The sequence below is a fragment of the Stylophora pistillata genome, chromosome 8 (assembly GCF_964205215.1).
Source record: "Stylophora pistillata chromosome 8, jaStyPist1.2, whole genome shotgun sequence".
In the NCBI taxonomy this organism is placed as follows: Eukaryota; Metazoa; Cnidaria; class Anthozoa; order Scleractinia; family Pocilloporidae; genus Stylophora; species Stylophora pistillata.
In genome coordinates, this window is record NC_142526.1 from 10024492 (window position 1) to 10049755 (window position 25264).

The following is a 25264-nucleotide window of genomic DNA, read 5'->3' on the forward strand; positions in this document are numbered from 1 at the left end:
CGAATAACTTAACACCGGGTCACACAACGGGTGACGTTTCCATGAAATAATAATACATTTCTCCTCTAGACGTGAGCTTTACTACTTTGGACGCCCATGTCTCAACTGTCTTCTTTTTCCAAACCCCTGCGGTTTCTTTTTGTTGCGCACTCCGTGAACACACTTCAACCCCTAACTAACGCAACTTCTAGAGTGGTTTGGAAAAGTTTCGAGTATTTTTATCGCTCATAACCTTTACTATATACAATAGTGATGTGATAGCGGAAATAGTGTTTTAGTATAACATCCCACTGGGGCCCCCCTCCCTTCCGACAATGAAGTTAATTAGTATCAGCTTTCTTATTCATTTTATTGAGCGATGGCTGGTTGATTTTTCCACCTCCCACCTTCTTCCTTTTCCAAACCACTGCCAGCGGTTTTTTCTTCTTTTGCGTAATCGAAATGTAAGGAATAAAGAGCTGTGCGAAAAACCCCTACTTAACCTTAAACCCCTAACTAACGCCACTTCTTGAGAGGTTCGGGAAGGCTCAAAACCTTTACTTTACACAAAAGTGATGTGTGATAGCGGAAATAGTCTTTTGGTATATTACTCCACTGGGCCCCCCCAACAATGAAGTTGATTGGTTTCGGTTTTCTTATTCACGTGCCGGACTCGTGCTTTTAAGGCATAACAAAAAAGGGTCTGTTCGTTTGGATTTCATCAATAAATCACTTGACTGAATTGACCAAGGATATTCGAACATGGGAGATTCAGGCGATTCCAGCTCTGGAAGCGATTGCGGGTCACCTCAGCCGATAGGAAAGTCAACGAGTAAAGTGTTTGTATGGCTGAAGGGAAAGGCGAAATGTACACCGCGTGGAAATCCGTGGGTACTGCTGAATCGCGAGGGTAGAGTGAAAGACATTAAAATTGGAGGCAACTATTCGAGTGCAAAGATAAAAGAGCTGGTCAAGGAAAATTTTGCTGGACTTGCGGCTGTTGACTTGGATAGGTAGGTTAAGTACCAAAGCACTTTATCCCGCATGCAGGTTGTTTGCATTGAATACTGAATGTAAACTCAGAAGTGTGTGGTCACGTAAAACCCAGGTAGAGCAAAACAATTCAAATTTTAGCCACGCGACAAAGGATTCAAAATTTACCACTCATACTTTAGCTATTTGCTTCGGATCATTCATTAAAACCAAAGTATGAGCAGTGAACTTGCTACGAATGTAAGGCATGCAATGGAGTTAAATGTGCACGTAATATATAAAAACAGCACCTTTTATAACACGTGTAAGGTTGGGCCGAAATTTAGCCTGATCCACCCCATTTAGAGTCATTTCACGCAACGTCATCAAAATTAAAAAAGAAAGGAATTATCAGTCGTTACTCGAAGACTTACATTTAAACGGATTTTCAGTTTGATCAGAATACTTATCGCTCTAAACTACGCACAGATCTGAATCTTACCGAGACTGTTTCGATATTTAACTTTTTTTATCTCTTCTATTCTTGACTTTACCTGTGCAATGGTTACACAGTGAAAACAGGCAATTTGTAAAATTATTTAATTAAGGAAAGCAGGAATCTCAACTAGAATTTCCAAATTGACAGGAGGCTAATCATTGAGGCAGGGGGAGTGGGTAAAGGAGTAGAGGGGAATATGGACTGGAATAATACATGCCAAACAAGTCTAGAAACTTATCATTGATCATCTCTATTTAGATTTGCCCCATACTTTATTTACTATTTAGTGAATTGAAATGTTATTTCATATAGCCACTGTAAACTGTACGTAGTGTCGATGTTGAACTTTCCTTTCCATAGAATTCGTCTATACAAGTCTACGAGCCGTGGGAGCAAAATGGAAAAAGTTTACAGAGGCATACCAGACGCCAAGGAAATATGTAGAAGTTATGGCAAGGGGAGTTCCAATTCCAGGCGCATATACATGGTTTTGCAACACCCGAGAAATGGAGGTTAGTGTAAACTTTAATAATCAACCAAGGGTTTGTGTCATTGCAGTCAGCACCAAAAGATCGCATTGAGTGCATACACATCTGTGTCATGTGACCCATAAGTAAAGATAGTAAAAGCCAATTTTGGCAAAGCCACGAGATAACTGTGCTGCAAAGGCTGGTCTTTAGCAAATGTGCATGTTGACATGAATATAACTGTAGTGGAATAAAATATATGGCTGCAGTACCCACAAATGCCTGTTAGAATTGCAATAACAGCGTTCTGGAAATAACATCCTCCTTGAAGTGGAAATACATTTTCGCTGCAATTAAAAAGAAAATCACCAGTGGTCTTTGAAAGACAAAAGCAACAACATAACCCAATTAATCTGCTGAGAAAAAAAAACTTTGATATTTAAATTCTGACTTTTCAATATTTACCCTTTTAATGTTCATTACCATTGATTGGCCGACTGGCAATAAGGATCTTTGCCTCTTAAAAATTTTCAATATTTGTTTGTCATAGATTTATCAATAAAAAACTAGTAATTCTCGCATCTTTCCAATATTTTAATGGTAATTCAAATGGCTGATTTAAATTCTTTGTTTAATTTCTCATCTCAGGATCTAACCCTAACCCTGAGTCCATACCAACACCAGGAGTTACCAATCCCAACCACCCTTCTCTCTCTCTTCAAATGAATCCCACTTCCAATGCTGCCTCCCTCCATTCTTCCACAAACCAATCACAAGCCTTCCTTCCTTCTGCTCAGCCCGATCCCAACCTACCCTCTACAAACCAACCACAACCCTCCCTCCCCTCTGCTCAGCCCAGTTCCAACCCAGCCTCTACAAACCAACAACAACCCTCCCTTCCCTCTGCTCAGCCCAGTTCCAACCCAGCCTCTACAAACCAACAACAACCCTCCCTTCCCTCTGCTCAGCCCAGTTCCAACCCACTCTCTACAAACCAACAACAACCCTCCCTTCCCTCTGTTCAGCCCAATTCCAACCCACCCTCCACAAACCAATCCCATCCCTCCCATCACCCTGAGCAGCCCAATTCAGACCCACCATCCACCAACCAATTCCAGCCCTCCATTTTCCTAGCTCAGCCTAATTCTAACCCACCCTCCACAAACCAATCCCAAATCTCCCTTCCCTCTGCTCAGCTCAATTCCAACCCTTCCTCGCTTTCACAACAATCAACCACTCACCCAAATCCCAGCTCATCTCAAACAAGTGTGACAAACTCAGTCATCCAGCCAGGGACTTCCAGTGATGAAGCAAGGGTAGCAAGTGGTGTTGTTAATCAAGTGGACTTGACATTGCCTACAAGTGAATGTAAGTGTTTGATTGATTTGCACACTAGTTATAAACTTAGTTAATGTTTTTTATTCAATCTTCCATTTGCATCTTGACTGGAAGCAGGTAACCCATCTGCCCGTATATGATTATGATGTGACACAATTCAAAACTGTGTTGTGTTTTTTTTTGAACAGATGGTGTTTCTGCTTTTGATGACATGGATACCAGTGACCTCAACAGGAGCTATTTAGCTAGTAACCCAGTAAATGTTGACTCAGGTAATACCATGGTGAATGATTAAAGAGCATCAAAATGCTGGTTTTTTTCATTTTTCCTCTATGACCCCCCCCCCCCTCCCCCCAAAAAAATCATGATCTTTGGCTATTGCAGACCAAAAACCCAATCCTGATTGGAATATCTAATAGTTATCTCCGGGGTGGGTAAGGATATTTTCTGAAAAAAGCATGCACATTGCACTAGAAATCAAGTTTAAAACTGCAGATAGTTTACATAGATGATTTCAAATTGTATCATGTAATACCATTTATAAGGCAAATTTACAGAGCACTATTAAAAGCCAGTGTTTTAAGTCTTAACACTGAGAAAGTGCCCTAACAAAGTAAGCCAAGTCAGATTTACACATAAGGTATGATGTAAATCAACAATATTTATGTGAGACTGATCAAGAAATTAAATCAAAAAGGAGGAAATTTTTACACCATATATTTTTTTACATTTTATTATAGCATGTCATTTAACTGGCACAGAACAGTGGGAAACAGGTATGTTTCTATAAAATGGATTAAAAAACAGATACACTTAAAAAAGCCAAAGTGGGATTAGCTTGAACATAATTTTATTTACTCAATAATTTAATTGAAAAACAAGAGAGATGAACAATTGGGTCTCCTGTAGATGAAGAATAGGATAATCTACAGTATTATGGTAGAGTACAGTGTGATATAGACGGATAGACTGACTGACTCGTGCAGTTTTGTAGCATGAAGTAATGCACAATAAGTAATGTTCTTGAAAGTCATTCAATTTTGTGCCATTACATTTAAGCTGGGGTTGTAGAAGAGGATATGAGTTCCTTAGGAGTTCTGGATCTGAATACTCGAGGTATGTTGGAAATATTGTCAATAATTTAATAATAATTTCAATAATTTATGAGTTCCTTAGAAGTTCTGGATCTGAATAATCAGGGTATGTTAGAATTATTGTCAATAATTTAATGCAATTACATGCAGGGCTCTCCCTGGATGATGACATTAGATAAATTTCCACCAGATACAAAACAATATTCATGTCAAAAGTAGCATTTGAACCTAAAATAGAAAGCTTCACCTTGCTTATACCCTACGTAGCTGTCTGATTCATATTTCGAACTACAGCAAGAGTTGGGGAATGGAAACAAAACAAAAAAAAAACAACAACCCTTAGAAGATTTTGGCACAGGTCCTTAATGGTGACAGTTCAATTGAACACCGTTACTATTTGTAAATAATAATATTGCATAAAACAAATAAAAGTGCTAGAAATCTGGAATTGGAGTCTAAAATATACTTGTTATTTCAAGAAGGAAAATGGAAGAAAATTTTAAAAAGAACCCAACCCTTAGAAGATTTTGACACAGATGTCCTTAAAGGATGACAGTTTGATTGAATACCACTACTATTTGTAGACCACAATATAATAATTTTGCAGTGCAATGGTGTGTGGACAGAGTATGGGATGTGCTTTACTGTGAACAAGTGCTGATGGAGGTAGCATCAGCCCATGAGGATATTCTCCTACCAATCTTTTTGAACTTGACATATGAGGAGGTTTGTGTTAAATAGCGATGTTATGTTTGCCCGGATGGCTTGCAATTTTCAAGAAAACTATTGTAAATAAATACAGTTAGCATGCCTAGGTGTCAATGTGTTGAGTTAATGAGAAGTAAAATATATTAGCAGTCACATTTGAAATAAAAATAGCCTGTAAACTTTTGTGAAGCCACATTTGTCATATGTCAATTTCACTTGCTGAGGAACAGACCCATTTGGAAAAGTATACTACAGTTACTGTCTGTCAACTTTAATTTCTCTAGGTGACATATAGTCCTAATGCATGCATTGCAACAATGCACTGTGTTGCATCATAACACCAAAAGAAATAACATTAAATCTAACTGTACTTTAATTTATAAATTTGTGTATCTAGATGTGTCACCAGGCCAGGTCTGACCAGAGAAGCATGGTTACAGTGATCCTACAAGAAGGTGACAACATACCTGATGTGATAAGGTGACTATCAATAGTTAATAAAAGGTTATTTTTATCTCTAAGTAAGATCAACATGGACTTGACAATTAAGTTAAAAGAAATTAATTCTAATGAATTAATTTGATAGTTCAGAACAAATAAGATTCCTAAAATGTTAAATATTAACTTTGTAATAGATCCACCAAACTAATCAACTGTAAAAGCTATGACACAACTGCAACAGTTCACTTTTAACAAAATAATCAAGTGCTTGTTGAGCTGACCTTAATTTTCATATAGCCTGACCTAGCGCACTTTATTGACTGAAAAAAAACCTTAATCCTTATCTGCGATCATGACTAAAAAAAGAAAAAGCAAGACATTTTTGATATTCGTAACTGAATTGAATATTTTAATACCTATTAATTTAATAAATACAAGTTGATTTTACCATAGTAAATAATAAACTTAACATCAAATCTGCCATGTTTGCTGTTTAAGTTGAACCTGCTCTACATGATATAAAATATCAAAATATCCACAGGTAAATTAAAATAAAGGTGTGACTAACTAGGGACCTTTTTTTGGTTTGCATGCTTATGGATCATCTTCAAAATATGAACGAGTTTTAACTTCTTGCCACAATTTTTTATATATACATATATATGTATGTACTGTATAATGTAATTTTAACTTTGCCTACTCTTCAGTGCAAGGCAAGAATTAAGCCAAGGGGTCCCTACTCTAGATATTAAATCACTGTGCTCTCACCCAAGGAAGCCAATTTCACACCTTTCAGTAAAGTAAACATGGTTGTGGTTAAGGTTTATAGTTTCATAGAAGCCTAAATTTTTGCACTCTTTTAGAAGTCTTCTATATTGCATGTGCAACATCAACTATTAAATTCAAATCATAACTAGTTCCAGTATTCGATCTAGTTCATGTTTTTGTTTCATTTATTTGGAATATTCTATTCTGACACTAAATGAAATGGTTGTGGACTCTTACTGATGTAAAAACAGACTAAAAAACAAAGAAACAAACAAAAAGCAAGTTACCTCATATATATTAAGTACTTCCAAAGCAGCTGGCAATAATTAAAGAAAACCAAAAAAAAAAAAAAAAATGTGCTTACTATCCTTAGATGAGGGCACAATATTAAGATGACTAGCATTTCAGATTACGTGGGTTTGAGTACAATTTTAGTATGAGCCTACTTAGACATTTTGCATATGTTGATTTACTGATCGTTTGATGCTTCATTTGTTGTCTTTGTTCTTGTGTTTATGTTTTGTTATGAAACAAGGACAAAAGCTTAGTGTTTTTCAAGCAAAAGAGAATGGCAGTTGAACCTGAAAACATGATTTGAAGTTGAATCAGTTACTTGGGGTCAGAAAGCATGAAATGAAAAATATATTTTGCTGTTTTTTGACATCGTATATTCAAGATTGGTCTGTAATTTTTTAAAATAAGGATTCCACTTTATGATGAATTGTTTACCACAATAAACAACTAAAACCTTGAAAAGCATAAAGACTCTGACATACTGGTGATGGTTTGAATGATGTCAGTTCTTGGAAGTTTGAAGATCATAGTTTGACCCAGACCATTTGTTTTTCAAATGACCCAATATAAAATGTCATGCAATACATATGACCCACTTTGACTAAATTCTAAACTGAACACTTTTAGTTCCTTATAACACCAACCATATTTACATTAGGAACTGAAGTTTTGGGCTCTACACTTGTTGTTTATCATCAAAACAAAGAACATTTTTAACTTGTTGCTTTATAGCAGCCTCTATTGAACAAATTTTGAAGGACTCTAGCCAGCCTCTACCATTTTTGATGACCATGAAAATATGTGAAATGTATGGGAAAGTGAAATTTTATTGCATTGTCCCAAGTTGTGTTTCTGGAGGTCTTTTAAATTACCCTAAGCAGTTTGATTGTGCATTTTTATATTTGGATCTGCTCTACATGAAATAAAATATGAAAACATCCACAGGTAAACAGAAACAAAGGTGTGGCTGACAAGGGTCCTTTTAAAGTCTTCTTAAACTTTTAACATTCTGGGTGATTTTCCACCATTGGCTTTTTTCTTTTTGAGGTTGTTCTCCTGTCCTTCTTTTTCCTTTTCCTTTCATGTTTAACATGTTCGTTCCCCTCTTCATCTTTATGTTCCCTCTTTTTCTCTTCTTCTGTGTGCTCCCTCACTTCCTCTTCTTTCTTTTGCTCCTTTTTCTCTTCTACTTTCTTCTCCTCCTAGTTGATGTCTACACAACTTTCCTCTATTTCTTGTCCTTCTTCTGGGGAAAAAGTTATAATTTTAGACATTGTAGGCTGACCAGTAATTTTCTTTTTCTTGCTGTTGACTCTCAATCATATATTTCTCTGATAATTATATTGTCCCAGTTTGGAGGGAAATGCTTTATAGATTGCCAGGTTAAGTAGGGGCCTTAGTTAAAAGGGTCAGTAGGAAATTTCCATAATCCATGGTCTCCAGGTCAAGAATATACATTTCCATGTTCTTTCAATATCTTCTAATAGAGTCTAATCATTTTGTTCAACCTTCTGATTAAATTCTTTTGTAGCTCTAATGACATCCTTATGCCATGTTATCCTCTAAAATGCAGTAGGATGCCAGTGGATCAACTATCATCAGAGATGGCCACTTTTACCAACATTAAAATCAGTATCCTTACTGGTTGGTAAAATACTGGTTATTTTACTTATTAGATAATATGCTTCTCACCTGCTTGTGCAAAAATAATTCCAGATGTACCTGGTAGTGGTTCCTGAAACAAGATAAAAAGTAAAGGGAAGTATGCCATCCACAAGAGTCACGTGTAACTTACTTTTAACAACAAGGGACAATGGCAAAAACCAAGATGCCACTGCCTCAATCTCTTACTTTCCTTTATAACCATGACTATTATAACGTAGATATAGTATTATAAAATTAAATAGTCACTAATGAAATGTACATGAACTAATCTAATTACATGACCTCATATTTCAATGGCAAATTAAAATAGGGCATTCAATACCTTTACTAAACACACTTGGAAAATGATGTTACTAACAGGATCTCTATTTACTTAGTTATTTAGGTTGATAAGTTGTTTACATTATAGCATGACCCTTATTTAAAACTATAGTGATAATAGATACTGTCAGTTGTTCCACCTTGCTGTTGTTAATATTATTTGGTCAGGTGTTGATGTTAGTGTTATGCAGGAGGAAGCCATGACAGTTCATTTTGTTCAGTTGTATGTATATTGACATATCTTAAATTATTTTGGTTAAAATGAGAAATAGATCACATGAAGATCATTAAGTAAGTCTGCACAAAATAATGCTTCTCGCAAAGAACCTTGTCCCAAGGGACCCGTCAGTCTGCCCCAAGTGTTGCGACTCACGAAGAACCTCGTCCCAAGGGACCTTTAAGTCTGCCCCAAGTGTCGCGGCTCACGAAGAACCTCGTCCCAAGGGAACTTTCAGTCTGCCCCAAGTGTCGCGGCTCACGGAGAACCTCGTCCCAAGGGACCAGTCAGTCTGCCCCAAGTGTCGCGGCTCACGAAGAACCTCGTCCCAAGGGACCTTTCAGTCTGCCCCAAGTGTCGCGGCTCACGAAGAACCTCGTCCCAAGGGACCCGTCAGTCTGCCCCAAGTGTCGCGGCTCACGAAGAACCTCGTCCCAAGGGACCTTTCAGTCTGCCCCAAGTGTCGCGGCTCACGAAGAACCTCGTCCCAAGGGACCCGTCAGTCTGCCCCAAGTGTCGCGGCTCACGAAGAACCTCGTCCCAAGGGACCTTTCAGTCTGCCCCAAGTGTCGCGGCTCACGAAGAACCTCGTCCCAAGGGACCTGTCAGTCTGCCCCAAGTGTCGCGGCTCACGAAGAACCTCGTCCCAAGGGACCTTTCAGTCTGCCCCAAGTGTCGCGGCTAACGAAGAACCTTGTCCCAAGGGACCCGTCAGTCTGCCTAAGTGTCACGGCCCACAAAGAACCTCGTCCCAAGGGACATGCGAGTTTTTTAAGTTTAAGTCAACTTTTTTTGGTCAATGATCTATGGAACATACAATGCAATATGTTATGGTAGGGTTTTCATAATGTAGCATACTACCAATAATTTTACGTGACATTTTAATGTGCACTACTTCCCTTACCTCATTTGTTTTGCTTGTGTTCGAATCTTCATCTGTCAGGAGGAGAACTAGTCTCAGTATGTAAAAATACACAATTTAATATACCTATATTTTACTATAATTGCTCAAGCAATACAGGTGATGATGATTTATCCAGTAAATTACAGAATTGTGTGGCGACTCTCATTGTTTATCAGGTAACAAATATGAAATTAATAAGCCCTCAACACATAACTTAACATATGACCAGTGTTGATTTTTGGCATTAAGGCAATTTCTTCTGAAATTTTTTAAAGAAAGATGTTATCTCTGTTTTTAGGAACATCATGTAGTCCTAATGTTTGTCCTTATTTTCTGCTTATTATCACTGAGCAAGGCAGATTACCTGTAATTTTCTTGTTGGGTTGCATTACCTTTGCTAAGACTGGGTCTGCTTTTCATGCATGTTCAGTATCATTTGAAGGTACTTCATTTTTATTCTTTACATTGTTTTTTTCATTTTTTGGTAATTACTAGTTTAATACATAATATTTGTATTCCTCACCTAGTATTGTGGATGAAGGGTCACCCTCCAACTGCAAATCGGGAATATTTCCTTGGAATGTCACCTGCAGGCAAAATGAGGAAAGCCATCATGTGACCCAGAATTAACATTTCTTGTTTCCTTACCATTAACAATTTCAAAATTTATGCTTAACTCTATGAATAAAACTCAGGTCATAACCCAAACTTTCAACCTGGGTATACAAAATGAATAGTCAAAAAAGATGATTTTGTCTCTTAATAATAATCAAACTGAAAAATTAGGCTGTGTGGAGAAAGAAACGATTTATACTAAAGACTGGCTATGGTGATAAGAGCTTTCCAGTTTACTTCTTCAATAATACACATTCTTTTTTTCTGTTTTGATCACTTGTGCCATTTTGCTTCATGTCACACACTCATAGGCAGATAATTTGCAGCAAATTGACCAGTCCGAGCATACACTTTACTTAATATGTGGTGTTGTATCATACATTCAAAGATAAGTTGTTACTATGTGTATTCACTTTTTTCTAACCTCTGATCCCAGAAGGGATTTAATCTCTGCCTCATCCTGGATTAAAAAAAAAAAACAAGTTAACAGAATCAAAGATAAGGTTTAATACATAAATTCCACAGTATTTACCAGGGTAGCTGTTTGAACACTTTACAACTGTGACTTTCAAACCTCATGCAGGCACATTGGTGAATATGCAAGCAAAAATCCCCTCAAAATTCATACTTGTATTATGTATCTCATAATGATTAATTTTGTGTGCTAAGAAATACCAGGAGATAGCATATCATTTGCCATATTTTTTCCACCACCTCTAAAAATCAGGATTAAAAGGGTATTTTGAACAAATTTGAATTCACCAAACGCATTCCATTTGCCTTCTTGAAATAACACAAGTATATTTTAGACTCCAACTCCAGATTTCTAGTACTGTAGTTGTTATTTGTTTTATGCAATATTATTATTTACTTACTCTCTCATGAATATGAAGCACCTCTGGTCTCTCCAAGAGGTCTCCATGTTTTACCACTTCCCTACCTCTTTGGATAGAGAAGTGTAATGGGAGAGCATTGTTGGAGCCTGCCCAGTCATATACTTCCTATATCATTTAAACAGGAAAAAAGGTTAGATTTCTTTTTATAAAAAGCTATCTGCCAATCACTGTATGTCTACATAATTTTACCAAAGTGCTATTTACAGTTTAATAATTTGTATCATTGTTTATATGTACCTGGAAGAAGGCACCTTTGATGAACTGGCGCTCTTCCTTGCCGTTTGAGTGGCGGAGGATGATTTTCACTTTCTCTTTTTTTTCTTCCCGACTGACATCTGTAACTCTGGCTTGTCGGGCTTTCCTTATCTTGCTTGATTCTTTAATCTTACAGAATAAATACATGACAACCTCAGTAATATTTCATTGATAATGTAGAAAAAAGATCTTGAAATTTCTGCTGCTAAGTCTTAAAAGAGAAAGTGGTAATTATAGCAGTTTTTTTGGTAACAAGTATTATTTATGTTGAATCACTTCATTTCACTCATTTCCTTTCCTGTTTGGGGATATGTCTCTGAAACTTGGGCCATACTTTGATGGCTGGTGCTTGTTTTGGCTCCTGAAGTCTTAAAGGAAGCCTTCTAAAAATAATCCTCATTTCATTGCCTGACTTTCTCCTAATGTGTTCTTTATTTTTGTTTATTTCCAACAGGTAATCATGCCACGATTGACATAATTGATATTGGCATTATTTGTGCTATGTAAGTATTTGGGAAAAGCTATTTACCTTGTCATCCTCTATTGCCTTTTGCAATGCACTCTCCTGCTCCTTCTTAGGTGAATAAACGATCCTGCTCTAACCTCTCCCTATTGGAAACAATGAATAACTTATGGTGAATCTCACCAGTGTTCACTTTGATTTGCTGCATCTGTCTGGATAATCAAAACATATTAACCACATAATTTGCATACACCTAGGGTTTTTTTAATGTTTGTTAATTGCGAACAAGACATTGTTTGAAACAGCTTAGTATCTGATGTATGAATAACACATCAGACTTGAGCTATATGAGTTTATGAAAATTTTCTGTAAGATCATAAGGTTGTCAATGGGTAACAAGCTGGAAATAATTATTTCTACCTTTATCTTATCGAATATTAAAGACCTCTTACCATTCCCTTGTGAATGCATCCACAGCATCTGCTGCCCTTTTTACTGCATCCACCACATCTTCCTTTGTTGCCAATTTTAGGTTGTCTCCTTGTTATAAGAATCCAAAATACAACAATTTTGTTTCCAGCCATCTTTAAGTCAAATCAGATCAATATTAACCTATAATGTTCAATTTTTAAAAAGGGGCCAAAAAGACATATTAAAACAATTTACCAAAAAGTGGCAACATTTATGCAAGGTCAAACTGGTATGTAGGTAGTATACTGGTGCCTGATGATGGCTTGGGATATTGTACATGACTGCAAGTCAACCTTAAAATTAAAGAGTACATTATCTTTAAATTAATATAAGACTTAAGGTAAGGGAAGCGCTTTTAAAGCAATGGGAGTTTTTCCTCAAACTTCCTAGTGTTTATTGTTTGTTTTGACTTGTGCCCACACATAGTGATGACATTAAAATTGAATGAATACAGACTGACTTGCAGGCATGGGATCCTTTTCAAACATTCCAAACTGAACGTTATTTGCTAAGAAAAGCTTATTACTATTATCAATACAAAATTCCCTTCATTAACATTTACCAACCTTTTCAACAAATTGTATTTTGAGGCTATTTACATTCTTAAAATGCTCACCACAAAAACGCTCTATGAGGATAGGCTGAGAAGTTGTGGGTGCCATTATGAGTAAATCGGACCCTGCACTTCCAAATTTTCTTTTCACTGTCATAAAAAATAACATAAAAAGGTAAGAAGAGTTTGAGAACATTGACAATTATGGGCATTCTTGCATCTATTATTGGTGCGTAGAGGTTGTTATGGGGCACTAAATATAGCATAAGGAAACACAACATAGACTAGAAGATAACAGGATATTTTGATATGCTCAGTACTACAGAAAGTAAAACACCCTATTATAAGTACATCCTGGAAGGGAACAGGAGATGTCAGCATCCCTTAATAATGAAGAAACATATCTATGCACACACTCATTACAGTACACAATATCAGTACTTCAGATGTATCCATTTTTAAATATTAGTAAAGTGTGAGAATTACATTACAATCTTGATGTTTAGCCATTAAGACATAGGAAACTTTTTTAACTTTGACCTTTTTGTCTCGTATCTCAGTAAACATCCAAAACACGGATAGTAATTCAATACCTTCTCTCCCAGATCTCGATTTTTCTTTAGTTATCCAAAAGTATAACTTTCCATGATTGATTCCATGTAGAATATTCAGAATCCTGATGATTTAAGAGAGAGATAAACATATTTGATTACTAATTAAAATTAATTACTACTTAATGTGAAATATAGCATGCATGCATCATAAAGTGGATATTAAGAATCTTGAATACCCTTTGTGATGTTTGTGAGTGATGTTTGTGTGTGATGTCTGTATTTCAAATTATAATGTAATTTATGTTTGAAAACACAGAAACCAGTCAGTTGGAGTAACCTTCTATGTACAAAAAAATTGTCATGTGGGTACACATTGCACCAGGTAAGCATGGTCACTTTTGATGTCTCCATGTGTTTTTAAGTTATATACACAGAAAAGTTTAAAGGCACGGTTCATGCATATGTCTCTCAATAAGAAAAACTAACTATTATGAACTATGATATTAACCTACTTATTTTGTCACTGTGACTTAGTGTAATCAGAAGCTGTTTCTGCAGAGTGCAGCCTGCTTTTAGAGATAAAAATAACCTTTTATTAACTATTGATAGTCACCTTATCACATCAGGTATGTTGTCACCTTCTTGTAGGATCACTGTAACCATGCTTCTCTGGTCAGACCTGGCCTGGTGACACATCTAGATACACAAATTTATAAATTAAAGTAGAGCTACATTTAATGTTATTTCTTTTGGTGTTATGATGCAACACAGTGCATTGTTGCAATGCATGCATCAGGACTATATGTCACCTAGAGAAATTAAAGTTGACAGACAGTAACTATAGTATACTTTTCCAAATGGGTCTGTTCCTCAGCAAGTGAAATTGACATATGACAAATGTGGCTTCACAAAAGTTTACAGGCCATTTTTATTTCAAATGTGACTGCTAATATATTTTACTTCTCATTAACTCAACACATTGACACCTAGGCATGCTAACTGTATTTATTTACAACAGTTTCCTTGAAAATTGCAAGCCATCCGGGCAAACATAACATCGCTATTTAACACAAACCTCCTCATATGTCAAGTTCAAAAAGATTGGTAGGAGAATATCCTCATGGGCTGATGCTACCTCCATCAGCACTTGTTCACAGTAAAGCACATCCCATGGTCTGTCCACACACCATTGCACTGCAAAATTATTATATTGTGGTCTACAAATAGTAGTGGTATTCAATCGAACTGTCATCCTTTAAGGACATCTGTGTCAAAATCTTCTAAGGGTTGGGTTTTTTTCAAACTCTTCTTCCATTTTCCTTCTTGAAATAACAAGTATATTTTAGACTCCAATTCCAGATTTCTAGCACTTTTGTTATTTGTTTTATGCAATATTATTATATACAAATAGTAATGGTGTTCAATTGAACTGTCACCATGAAGGACCTGTGCCAAAATCTTCTAAGGGTTGTTGTTTTTTTTTTTGTTTTGTTTCCATTCCCCAACTCTTGCTGTAGTTTGAAATATGAATCAGACAGCTACATAGGGTATAAGCAAGGTTAAGCTTTCTATTTTAGGTTCAAATGCTACTTTTGGCATGAATATTGTTTTGTAACTGGTGGAAATTTATCTAATGTCATCATCCAGGGAGAGCCCTGCATGTAATTGCATTAAATTATTGACAATAATTCCAACATACCTTGATTATTCAGATCCAGAACTCCTAAGGAACTCATAAATTATTGAAAATATTATTAAATTATTGACAATATTTCCAACATACCTCGAGTATTCAGATCCAGAACTCCTAAGGAACTCATATCCTCTTCTACAACCCCATCTTAAATGTAATGGCACAAAATTGAATGAATTTCAAGAACATTACTTATTGTGCATTACTTCATGCTACAAAACTGCACGAGTCAGTCAGTCTATCCGTCTATATCACACTGTACTCTACCATAATACTGTAGATTATCCTATTCTTCATCAACAGGAGACCCAATTGTTCATCTCTCTTGTTTTTCAATTAAATTATTGAGTAAATAAAATTATGTTCAAGCTAATCCCACTTTGGCTTTTTTAAGTGTATCTGTTTTTTAATCCATTTTATAGAAACATACCTGTTTCCCACTGTTCTGTGCCAGTTAAATGACATGCTATAATAAATGTAAAAAAATATATGGTGTAAAAATTTCCTCCTTTTTGATTTAATTTCTTGATCAGTCCCACATAAATATTGTTGATTTACATCATACCTAATGTGTAAATCTGACTTGGCTTACTTTTTTAGGGCACTTTCTCAGTGTTAAGACTTAAAACACTGGCTTTTAATAGTGCTCTGTAAATTTGCCTTATAAATGGTATTAAAGGATACAATTTGAAATCATCTATGTAAACTATCTGCAGTTTTAAACTTGATTTCTAGTGTAATGTGCATGCTTTTTTCAGAAAATATCCTTACCCACCCCGGAGATAACTATTAGATATTCCAATCTGGATTGGGTTTTTGGTCTGCAATAGCCAAAGATCATGATTTTGGTGGGGGGGGGGGGGTGGGGGGGTTATAGAGGAAAAATAAAAAAAAACAGCATTTTGATGCTCTTTAATCATTCACCATGGTATTAGCTGAGTCAACATTTACTGGGTTACTAGCTAAATAGCTCCTGTCGAGGTCACTGGTATCCATGTCATCAAAAGCAGAAACACCATTTGTTCAAAAAACAACACAACACCGTTTTGAATTGTGTCACATCATAATCATATACGGGCAGATGGGTCACCTGCTTCCAGTCAAGATGCAAATGGAAGATTGAATAAAAAACATTAACTAAGTTTATAACTAGTGTGCAAATCAATCAAACACTTACATTCACTTGTAGGCAATGTCAAGTCCACTTGATTAACAACACCACTTGCCACCCTTGCTTCATCACTGGAAGTCCCTGGCTGGATGACTGAGTTTGTCACACTTGTTTGAGATGAGCTGGGATTTGGGTGAGTGGTTGATTGTTGAGAAAGCGAGGAAGGGTTGGAATTGAGCTGAGCAGAGGAAAGGGAGGTTTGGGATTGGTTTGTGGAGGGTGGGTTAGAATTAGGCTGAGCTAGGAAAATGGAGGGCTGGAATTGGTTGGTGGATGGTGGGTCTGAATTGGGCTGCCCAGGGTGATGGGAGGGATGGGATTGGTTTGTGGAGGGTGGGTTGGAATTGGGCTGAACAGAGGGAAGGGAGGGTTGTTGGTTTGTAGAGGGTGGGTTGGAACTGGGCTGAGCAGAGGGAAGGGAGGGTTGTTGTTGGTTTGTAGAGAGTGGGTTGGAACTGGGCTGAGCAGAGGGAAGGGAGGGTTGTTGTTGGTTTGTAGAGGCTGGGTTGGAACTGGGCTGAGCAGAGGGGAGGGAGGGTTGTGGTTGGTTTGTAGAGGGTAGGTTGGGATCGGGCTGAGCAGAAGGAAGAAAGGCTTGTGATTGGTTTGTGGAAGAATGGAGGGAGGCAGCATTGAAAGTGGGATTCATTTGAAGAGAGAGAGAAGGATGGTTGGGATTGGTAACTCCTGGTGTTGGTATGGACTCAGGGTTAGGGTTAGATCCTGAGATGAAAAATAAAACAAAGAATTTAAATCAGCCATTTGAATTACCATTAAAATAGTGGAAAGATGCGAGCATTACTAGTTTTTTATTGATAAATCTATGACAAACAAATATTGAAAATTTTTATGAGGCAAAGATCCTTATTGCCAGTCGGCCAATCAGTGGTAATAAACATTAAAAGGGTAAATATTGAAAAATTAGAATTTATATATCAAAGTTTTTATTTCTCAGCAGATTAATTGGGTTATGTTGTTGCTTTTGTCTTTCAAAGACCACTGGTGATTTTCTTTTTAATTGCAGCGAAAATGTATTTCCACTTCAAGGAGGCTGTTATTTCCAGAACGCTGTTATTGCAATTCTAACAGGCATTTGTGGGTACTGCAGCCATATATTTTACTCCACTACAGTTATATTCATGTCAACATGGAAATTTGCTAAAGACCAGCCTTTGCAGCACAGTTATCTTGTGGCTTTGCCAAAATTGGCTTTTACTATCTTTACTTATGGGTCATATGACACAGATGTGTATGCACTCAATGCGATCTTTTGGTGCTGACTGCAATGACACAAACCCTTGATTGATTATTAAAGTTTACACTAACCTCCATTTCTCGGGTGTTGCAAAACCATGTATATGCGCCTGGAATTGGAACTCCCCTTGCATAAATTCTAAATATTTCCTTGGCGTCTGGTATGCCTCTGTAAACTTTTTCCATTTTGCTCCCACGGCTCGTAGACTTGTATAGACGAATTCTATGGAAAGGAAAGTTCAACATCGACACTACGTACAGTTTACAGTGGCTATATGAAATAACATTTCAATTCACTAAATAGTAAATAAAGTATGGGGCAAATCTAAATAGAGATGATCAATGATAAGTTTCTAGACTTGTTTGGCGTGTATTATTCCAGTCCATATTCCCCTCTACTCCTTTACCCACTCCCCCTGCCTCAATGATTAGCCTCCTGTCAATCTGGAAATTCTAGTAGAGATTCCTGCTTTCCTTAATTAAATAATTTTACCAATTGCCTGTTTTCACTGTGTAACCATTGCACAGGTAAAGTCAAGAATAGAAGAGATAAAAAAAGTTAAATATCGAAACAGTCTCGGTAAGATTCAGATCTGTGCGTAGTTTAGGGCGATAAGTATTCTGATCAAACTGAAAATCCGTTTAAAATGTAAGTCTTCGAGTAACGACTGATAATTCCTTTCTTTTTTAATTTTGATGACGTTGCGTGAAATGACTCTAAATGGGGTGGATCAGGATAACTTTCGGCCCAACCTTACACGTGTTATAAAAGGTGCTGTTTTTAGATATTACGTGCACATTTAACTCCATTGCAGGCCTTACATTCGTAGCAAGTTCACTGCTCATACTTTGGTTTTAATGAATGATCCGAAGCAAATAGCTAAAGTATAAGTGGTAAATTTTGAATCCTTTGTCGCGTGGCTAAAATTTGAATTGTTTTGCTCTACCTGGGTTTTACGTGACCACACACTTCTCAGTTTACATTCACTATTCAATGCAAACAACCTGCATGCGGGATAAAGTGCTTTGGTACTTAACCTACCTATCCAAGTCAACAGCCGCAAGTCCAGCAAAATTTTCCTTGACCAGCTCTTTTATCTGTGCACTCGAATAGTTGCCTCCAATTTTAATGTCTTTCACTCTACCCTCGCGATTCAGCAGTACCCACGGATTTCCACGCGGTGTACACTTCGCCTTTCCCTTCAGCCATACGAACACTTTACTCGTTGACTTTGCTATCGGCTGAGGTGACCCGCAATCGCTTCCAGAGCTTGAATCGCCTGAATCTCCCATGTTCGAATATCCTTGGTCAATTCAGTCAAGTGATTTATTGATGGAATCCAAACGAACAGGCCCTTTTTTGTTCTGCCTTAAAAGCACGAGTCCGGCACGTGAGTAAGAAAACCGAAACCAATCAACTTCATTGTTGGGGGGGGGGCCCAGTGGAGTAATATACCAAAAGACTATTTCCGCTATCACACATCACTTTTGGGTAAAGTAAAGGTTTTGAGCCTTCCCGAACCACTCAAGAAGTGGCGTTAGTTAGGGGTTTAAGTCTATTCGCACAGCTCTTTATTCCTTACATTTCGATTACGCAAAAGAAGAAAAAACCGCTGGCAGTGGTTTGGAAAAGGAAGAAGGTGGGAGGTGGAAAAATCAACCAGCCATCGCTCAATAAAATGAATAAGAAAACTGATACCAATCAACTTCATTGTCGGAAGGGAGGGGGGCCCCAGTGGGATGTTATACTAAAACACTATTTCCGCTATCACATCACTATTGTATATAGTAAAGGTTATGAGCGATAAAAATACTCGAAACTTTTCCAAACCACTCTAGAAGTTGCGTTAGTTAGGGGTTTAAGTGTGTTCCCGGAGTGCGCAACAAAAAGAAACCGCAGGGGTTTTGAAAAAGAAGACAGTTGGGACATGGGCGTCCAAAGTAGTAAAGCTCACGTCTAGAGGAGAAATGTATTATTATTTCATGGAAACGTCACCCGTTGTGTGACCCGGTGTTAATTTATTCGAGGAACCGTTGAGAATTTGAATGCGTCATAAGGAATGGGGAACGAAATATGGTCGATTTACAACACTAAGTATTCCGAAATACGAACATGTTAAACATAAGAATGACAAAACTTAGTCACTCCTAGTATGTCCGACGTGGTTTTAGGTGATTTCTGCAGTTTTTGCCTTGCTTTGCAAAGTCGTTTTAAAACAGGTAGAACAGTGATAGCATAGCCATCGTCTTCCCACCCCTTGAGTAGTACTCAAAGTGCTGATAAAATACTAGGCTAAGGACCAGTCAATGAGACAGGCGTTACAAAAAAATATGAAAATTAAAAAATTAATCACACACTCGCGATTCAGGAGCTAGCCTGCTATCACAACAAATTTCAAGGAGTTTGAGTTTGGTGATTATAATTTATTAGGTAGAATAATTTTCTGAAAGTAGTTTCTGAGGCATTTGTATATTCCCCGATCCTTCAAATTCTCGAGCCTCCTGATAACTTTACCGAAAGCGGTTTCTTTACCCCAAGACGAACTGCACTGAATTCTTTGTCCGATTTTTTCGCAGCCTTTGATGACTTTGATTGATTTAACTTGCTCTTATGTTTATTAGAAGTTTAAGAAATCGGAATTCCACTGTACTCTTTATCGCCTTGTTCCTGGCCTCAAAAACCAAATTAACCTAAATTACGTAGTTACTATATTGCGAGGCTAAAACAGGCAAAAAATTACCAATCACATTATCTAGACCTCGCCATTGCCACCACATCCTATCATCAAGGTACGACTGAAGGCAATCACGTGCTATTGGCCCACACGGATTCTGTTTCTTGGGTGTGTACCCCTGCCAGAGAAAACCTAATTTTGAAAACAATTGTTTAAGTTAAAAAGGCACTGGGGACACAATACTAAAACAATGAGTTGAAAAAGAATTGTCTTTATAATCGTAGGTCTGCAAACACAACAAGTAATAATAAAGGTTTTAATTAAAATATGCTGCTTTGAAAAGATAACAATTACAATAGGCGCTTTAGCGGCAAGCTTTTAAATCAAAAAGAAAGGATTCTGCTAGTGCTTAGAGACTCGAGCAAAAAAAAGATGCTGATAATATAAGGTCAGTCTTCAGTTTTCCTAAAGAAACGGAGTCCTCAAAATGAAGAGGGAAATGGGAGACTAAAATGGCACTGTAGTGACAAGATGCTAAAACAATGAATTGAAACAGACATATCTTTATTAACATAGGTCTCCAAACACACAAAGTGATAACAACAAAGCTTTTAATTAATTAACAATGAAAAGATAAATATTACAAAAGGCACTTTAGCGGCAAACAGAATTGAAAGTATGCCGCCAAAGTGCGAATTGATAAAGGGTTCTGGAAGAGCCTTAGGACTCAAGCCCCCAAAAAAGAAATGATGCTAAAACAAAGATTCGTTTATTGAAAAATACTGTCTTCCAAAATAAAAGCTACAAAAGGCCCTTTAGAGGCAAAATCAATAAATTGAAAAAGGAGTCTGAAAGAGCCTTAATTAAGACTCAAGGAAAAAGAACTCAAGTGAGAAAGCACACTAGGTGATAGTAACAAAGGCTTTGTGTATTAAAAAAATACTGTTTTCCAACACAAATTTATCTTACAAAAGGCACTTTAGCGGCACGCTGCAAGATCAATAAATTGAAAAGGATTTTGCTACAGCCTAAATACTCAAGGGAAAAGAACAGAAGTGTGGAAACACACGAGTTGATAGTAACAAAGGCTTTTTGTTTTAAAAACTACTGTTTTCAAAAGCAAATCTTACAAAAGGAACTTAGCGACACGCTGCAAAATCAATAACTCGGAAAAGGATGCTGCTATAACCTAAGGAAGTTTGCAGATCGACCTATTTGAAAGATTTGTTTATTTAAAATTACTGTCTTCTTTAGTGGCAAAATCAATAAATTGAAAAAGGATTCTGCCAAAGCTTAAAGACTCAAGGAAAAAGAACTTAAGTGAGAAAACACAATGGGTCATAGTAACAAAGGCTTTGTGCATTCAAAATACTGTTTTCCAACAAAAATTAATCATACAAAAGGCACTTTAGCGGCACGCTGCAAGATCAATACATTGAAACTGAAGGATTCTGCTAGAGCCTAAAGACTCAAGGAAAAGGAACTCAAGTGAGAAAAAACAATAGGTGATAGTGACAAAAACTTTGTGTATAAAATACTGTTTTGCGAAACAAATCTTACAAAAGGCAATTTAGCGGCATGCTGCAAGATCAATAAATTGAAAAAGGATTCCTCTAGAGCCTTAATACTCAAGAGACGAGAACACAAGTGTGAAAACACAATAGTTGATACATACCTACATACATACATAGATAATTTATTTGGTAACGCAGGTTGGTTACTGGCAGCATTAAGCTGATGTGGACCTGCGACAAATCTAGCTTCTATTTAAGTAAAGTAATTAAAAAAAAAAGTAGAAAAATCCTAGCATAAATTAAAATGTGAGTAGTGATTCAAACTGGTTTATAATCCTAGCATAAATTTCAATAGAGGTAGTAAGATAAAATTCCTAAAGATATTTACAATTTACCAAATCCTTGTTGCCAACTAGAGCAGTTTGATTAAAAGATATCTTTTCAATAATTGTTGAAAGAGAACGGAGTTTGTTCTTAAATCTCTTATTATCCTCTACGTTCTTAACTGAACGAGGCAAAGAATTCCACGCTATTGCAGACCTATGTCTAAAAGACAGTCTTCCAACATCAAAGTTTGGTAGCTCCAGAGTTAGTTTTAAATTGTCCCTCATATTTCGTGTATTTGGACTTTTCCTAATAATTGTTACACCCTGCTCAGGATTGATCCCATAAAAAGCTTTGTGTGTCAGAGAAAGGAGCCTCATCTTATAGAAATAACTTATGGATTTCTAAGAAGACGGTATCACTGATTGGGAATTAGTACCTCCGTGTTGTTTGAAGATAACCTTGGCAGCCCTCAGGTGAATTTTCTCTAAAACACCTAACTTTGCTTACCCCATACAAAAAATTCCATAAGTGATGCTTGGTAAAATTCCCTTAAAATATATGGACTCCAAGATATGAGAGAGAGGGCTTTTGAACCTGCGCAGTTGCTTTACCTTCTTGACCATAGACATTGATAGATCTTTGATGTGGGGTCCAAGCTTAACTTCTTGTAAATCATAAACCCAAGATAGTATGACTTGTTGACAAAGTTAATGGCATGACCAACCAGTTTGACTGGTCTTAAAGGACCAATGAAAGCATTACGGGTAAGAAGCATAACCTCAGTTTTATCGGGATGAATTGTTAAACGTTCCTGTTACACCACTTAGCTATATCAGTTAAATAAGTTTGGATCTTAAGGCTGACATCATCAATGGAATTGCCTATACAATATAGAGTTGTGTCATCAGTAAACATTTCCATCTTTCCACAACTAGGCACTTCAGGCAGATCATCGACGTAAATACTAAAAAGCATGGGGCCAAGTACTGTGCTTGGGGTACGCCAAAATTGACGGTCACTTCATTAGATCTTTGCCCCTTAACCTCAACAAACTGTTTTCTCTCAGATAAGTAATTTTCAATCAGATTGTTTTGGTTCCCTGATATTCTACAGGCTTGGAGTTTGAGGGCCATCGTGTTATGACAAATGTAATCAAATGCCTTTTTAAAGTCTATAAACAGTACTCCCACAGTTTTGTTTTTATCCAGTTCGTGTCTCCAAACTTCGGTCAGGTGCAGCATTAAGAGTTCTGTTGACCTGCCAGTTTTGAAAATCCACTGGATTTTGTTGGACTTGTTAAAATGGCAGTCAATGGAATCTCCTGTTATGCCCTCGTACACTTTGCTAGGAATAAACAATAGAGAAATAGGCCTAAAGTCACCTCTTTAAGAGCTATGTAACGTTTTGGGTACAGCTTTCCCTTTACTCAGCTTCCATCGAGGAGGGTAAATTGGGAATTTTAAACTTACTTCCATCACATAAGACAGGCCAACTGCTACAGCATCTCCTTCAAGTTTGAGTCCCCTTGAGGTAATGTTGTAAGGGCCACATTCTTTTCCAGGCTTAACTCTTTTGTCGATAACCCTTTTAATCTTGTGGACGTTAAGTTGTACTGGCTCAATAGTAGGTGTAATTTGGTAAATGTGCTGATGTTCATTACCACTGGTATCTGTTAGAATATCATTTGCAAGCCTCTCACCAACTTTAGAGAAGAAGTCATTGAAACTGTCAGCCTTGTGTTTAAAATTTATTGTAATAATTCCATCCTCATTTTTAATTGCACTCACATTGCCTTTTCATTTGCCATGCATTTCACCGGCGTACCAACCTCCAAAAGTCACCTGAGCTCTTTGCACTTTAAAATTTAACTTTCCAATATTCAGCTTCAGCTTCTCTCCTGATCTTAGTTACAAGATTACGTTTTTTGCTATACCGTTTCCATGCATCTGTATCACTTGGGTTCCTTTGAACTTTTCTTAACAAGACATATCTCCTATTCATCTCCTTGATGATATTGCTATTCATCCACTTCAGTCCATTGGTGCGAACCTTTACTTTACAGGATTTTAAACGCTCATTCATTATGTATTTATACAAATACTCACAGGCCCAAGCAACATAACCCACATCATCAAAAGTTCCACAAATACTCCAGGGTGATGTATCGAGGTCCTGTCTGAGATGGTCAGAGTTAAGGCTCTTAAAATAAGTCACTTATTTAATCACAGGACTTGACTTTTGCCTTCGCAAATTCACCAAAGCATATTCAAGATGGAGATCAGAAATCCCTGGGTCATGACCGCTTGCAAGTTTCACCTTGGATTTGTTGGATGTAAAGATCAGGTCTATGGTTGTGTTTGAAGATTCCGTAATCCCACTCGGTTCTTCAATCACATTCTCTAAACCAAAATGTGTAGCCACTTTTAACAAGCGCTTCCCCATACTTGTTTTGATATTGGAGTCAAAGTCATCCATGATCATAATGTTGAATATTTTCAACCAAAGATCGTCCAAGATTGCTTGGAGCTTGTAGAAGAACTTACCGTGGGTTGGAGGACTGTAGAAGGTTCTTGTAGAAGGCACTTTAGCGACACGCGATCGGAAAAGGATGCTGCTATAACCTAAAGATTTAGGAGAAAAGAAAACAGATCTGCAAACACATTACGTTATACTAACTAATGCTATTAAAGCTAAACCCCAACGTTGTTTTTAATCTGTGCCACGAAAGAAATAATAATAATGATAGCATGAAATAGAGCTTCACGACTTCTTTTAGTTGTTAAACTATAAAATGAAACGTACTGTGTTAATGATAAACGAAGGAAAGAAAGATGAACGAAAACTGAAAGAAAGCTGAATCACTCAAATATACCTAAACTGTGGAAAAAAGAAAAAAAAAGGCGAAGTGTTAGTGACCACCCAAAAATCCAGTTTCGATGCCGGGCTATCTCTCGTTCGCATTCTTTTTGCTTTTTTTTTTTTTTTTAAAAAAAGATGGAATGTCTACGAAAGGCAGACTATAATTTTTTCTTTAACTGATAAGAACTCTCATTGATCTTGTTATTTTCTTGTTTTTTTCTTTCTTGTCTTTTTCGTATGGCGCGAACCACATAATCTCTGGAATTTTAGGAAATTTGCAGTTCGACCAGAATATGG

At 36.9% G+C, this 25264-nt stretch overlaps 4 protein-coding genes across 11 annotated transcripts; 1 reads left to right on the forward strand and 3 right to left on the reverse strand.

Moving 5' to 3' along the window:
• The first annotated feature begins 498 nt into the window (after positions 1-498).
• LOC148724896 (uncharacterized) lies at positions 499-17669 on the forward strand. Its single transcript, XM_088731404.1, has 10 exons — positions 499-992; positions 1811-1962; positions 2566-3285; positions 3444-3527; positions 3996-4031; positions 4315-4371; positions 4957-5075; positions 5455-5537; positions 16357-16471; positions 17363-17669. Exons 1-9 carry the CDS (start codon positions 742-744, stop codon positions 16433-16435), a joined length of 1581 nt encoding a protein of 526 aa, XP_088587530.1. The 5' UTR covers positions 499-741; the 3' UTR covers positions 16436-16471; positions 17363-17669.
• LOC148724897 (uncharacterized) lies at positions 6434-11704 on the reverse strand. Of its 6 annotated transcripts, none has more exons than XM_088731267.1 (7): positions 11416-11704; positions 11158-11283; positions 10707-10742; positions 10191-10254; positions 9668-9699; positions 8253-8295; positions 6434-7803 (listed from the first exon to the last, which is right to left on the reverse strand). In XM_088731267.1, exons 1-7 carry the CDS (start codon positions 11578-11580, stop codon positions 7763-7765), a joined length of 507 nt encoding a protein of 168 aa, XP_088587393.1. In that variant the 5' UTR covers positions 11581-11704; the 3' UTR covers positions 6434-7762. The 6 variants fall into 6 exon arrangements, with proteins under 6 accessions (XP_088587393.1, XP_088587392.1, XP_088587390.1 ...); XM_088731266.1 differs by having other exon boundaries at positions 6434-7806; XM_088731264.1 differs by having other exon boundaries at positions 9668-9714.
• Positions 11426-15996, reverse strand: LOC148724898 (uncharacterized). Of its 3 annotated transcripts, XM_088731259.1 has the most exons (8): positions 15258-15996; positions 14550-14668; positions 14088-14170; positions 13514-13596; positions 12984-13070; positions 12349-12436; positions 11963-12042; positions 11426-11562 (listed from the first exon to the last, which is right to left on the reverse strand). In XM_088731259.1, the coding sequence occupies exons 1-7, from the start codon at positions 15292-15294 to the stop codon at positions 12009-12011; spliced, it is 531 nt and encodes a 176-aa protein (XP_088587385.1). In that variant the 5' UTR covers positions 15295-15996; the 3' UTR covers positions 11426-11562; positions 11963-12008. The 3 variants fall into 3 exon arrangements, with proteins under 3 accessions (XP_088587385.1, XP_088587384.1, XP_088587386.1); XM_088731258.1 differs by lacking the exon at positions 15258-15996 and having other exon boundaries at positions 14550-14827; XM_088731260.1 differs by lacking the exons at positions 11426-11562; positions 11963-12042; positions 12349-12436; positions 15258-15996 and adding an exon at positions 12547-12660 and having other exon boundaries at positions 14550-14827.
• On the reverse strand, positions 16984-19016 carry LOC148724899 (uncharacterized). The gene is made up of 3 exons (XM_088731406.1): positions 18635-19016; positions 17665-17815; positions 16984-17061 (listed from the first exon to the last, which is right to left on the reverse strand). Exons 1-3 carry the CDS (start codon positions 18883-18885, stop codon positions 16984-16986), a joined length of 480 nt encoding a protein of 159 aa, XP_088587532.1. The 5' UTR covers positions 18886-19016.
• Positions 19017-25264: the final 6248 nt, after the last annotated feature.

Bases quoted from the DNA above. Each gene is read 5' to 3' on its own strand.
- LOC148724896 (XM_088731404.1), top strand. From the start codon at position 742: ATGGGAGATTCAGGCGATTCCAGCTCTGGAAGCGATTGCGGGTCACCT. The intron at 3,528-3,995 runs GTAATACCATGG...ATTTTATTATAG, and splicing joins CCCAGTAAATGTTGACTCAG to CATGTCATTTAACTGGCACA. The intron at 4,032-4,314 runs GTATGTTTCTAT...ATTACATTTAAG, and splicing joins CACAGAACAGTGGGAAACAG to CTGGGGTTGTAGAAGAGGAT.
- LOC148724899 (XM_088731406.1), bottom strand. From the start codon at position 18,885: ATGGGAGATTCAGGCGATTCAAGCTCTGGAAGCGATTGCGGGTCACCT. The intron at 17,816-18,634 runs GTAGGTTAAGTA...TCCTTTCCATAG, and splicing joins GCGGCTGTTGACTTGGATAG to AATTCGTCTATACAAGTCTA. The intron at 17,062-17,664 runs GTTAGTGTAAAC...TTTTCATCTCAG, and splicing joins GCAACACCCGAGAAATGGAG to GATCTAACCCTAACCCTGAG.
- LOC148724897 (XM_088731261.1), bottom strand. From the start codon at position 11,580: ATGTATTTATTCTGTAAGATTAAAGAATCAAGCAAGATAAGGAAAGCC. The intron at 11,284-11,415 runs GTACATATAAAC...TAAATGATATAG, and splicing joins TCAAAGGTGCCTTCTTCCAG to GAAGTATATGACTGGGCAGG. The intron at 10,255-10,706 runs GTTAGAAAAAAG...TTTTGCCTGCAG, and splicing joins AATCCCTTCTGGGATCAGAG to GTGACATTCCAAGGAAATAT.
- LOC148724898 (XM_088731258.1), bottom strand. From the start codon at position 14,726: ATGACAGTTCGATTGAATACCACTACTATTTGTAGACCACAATATAAT. The intron at 13,597-14,087 runs GTGACTATCAAT...TTAAATCATCAG, and splicing joins AACATACCTGATGTGATAAG to GATTCTGAATATTCTACATG. The intron at 12,043-12,348 runs GTAAGAGGTCTT...TGTTTCCAATAG, and splicing joins GATGCATTCACAAGGGAATG to GGAGAGGTTAGAGCAGGATC.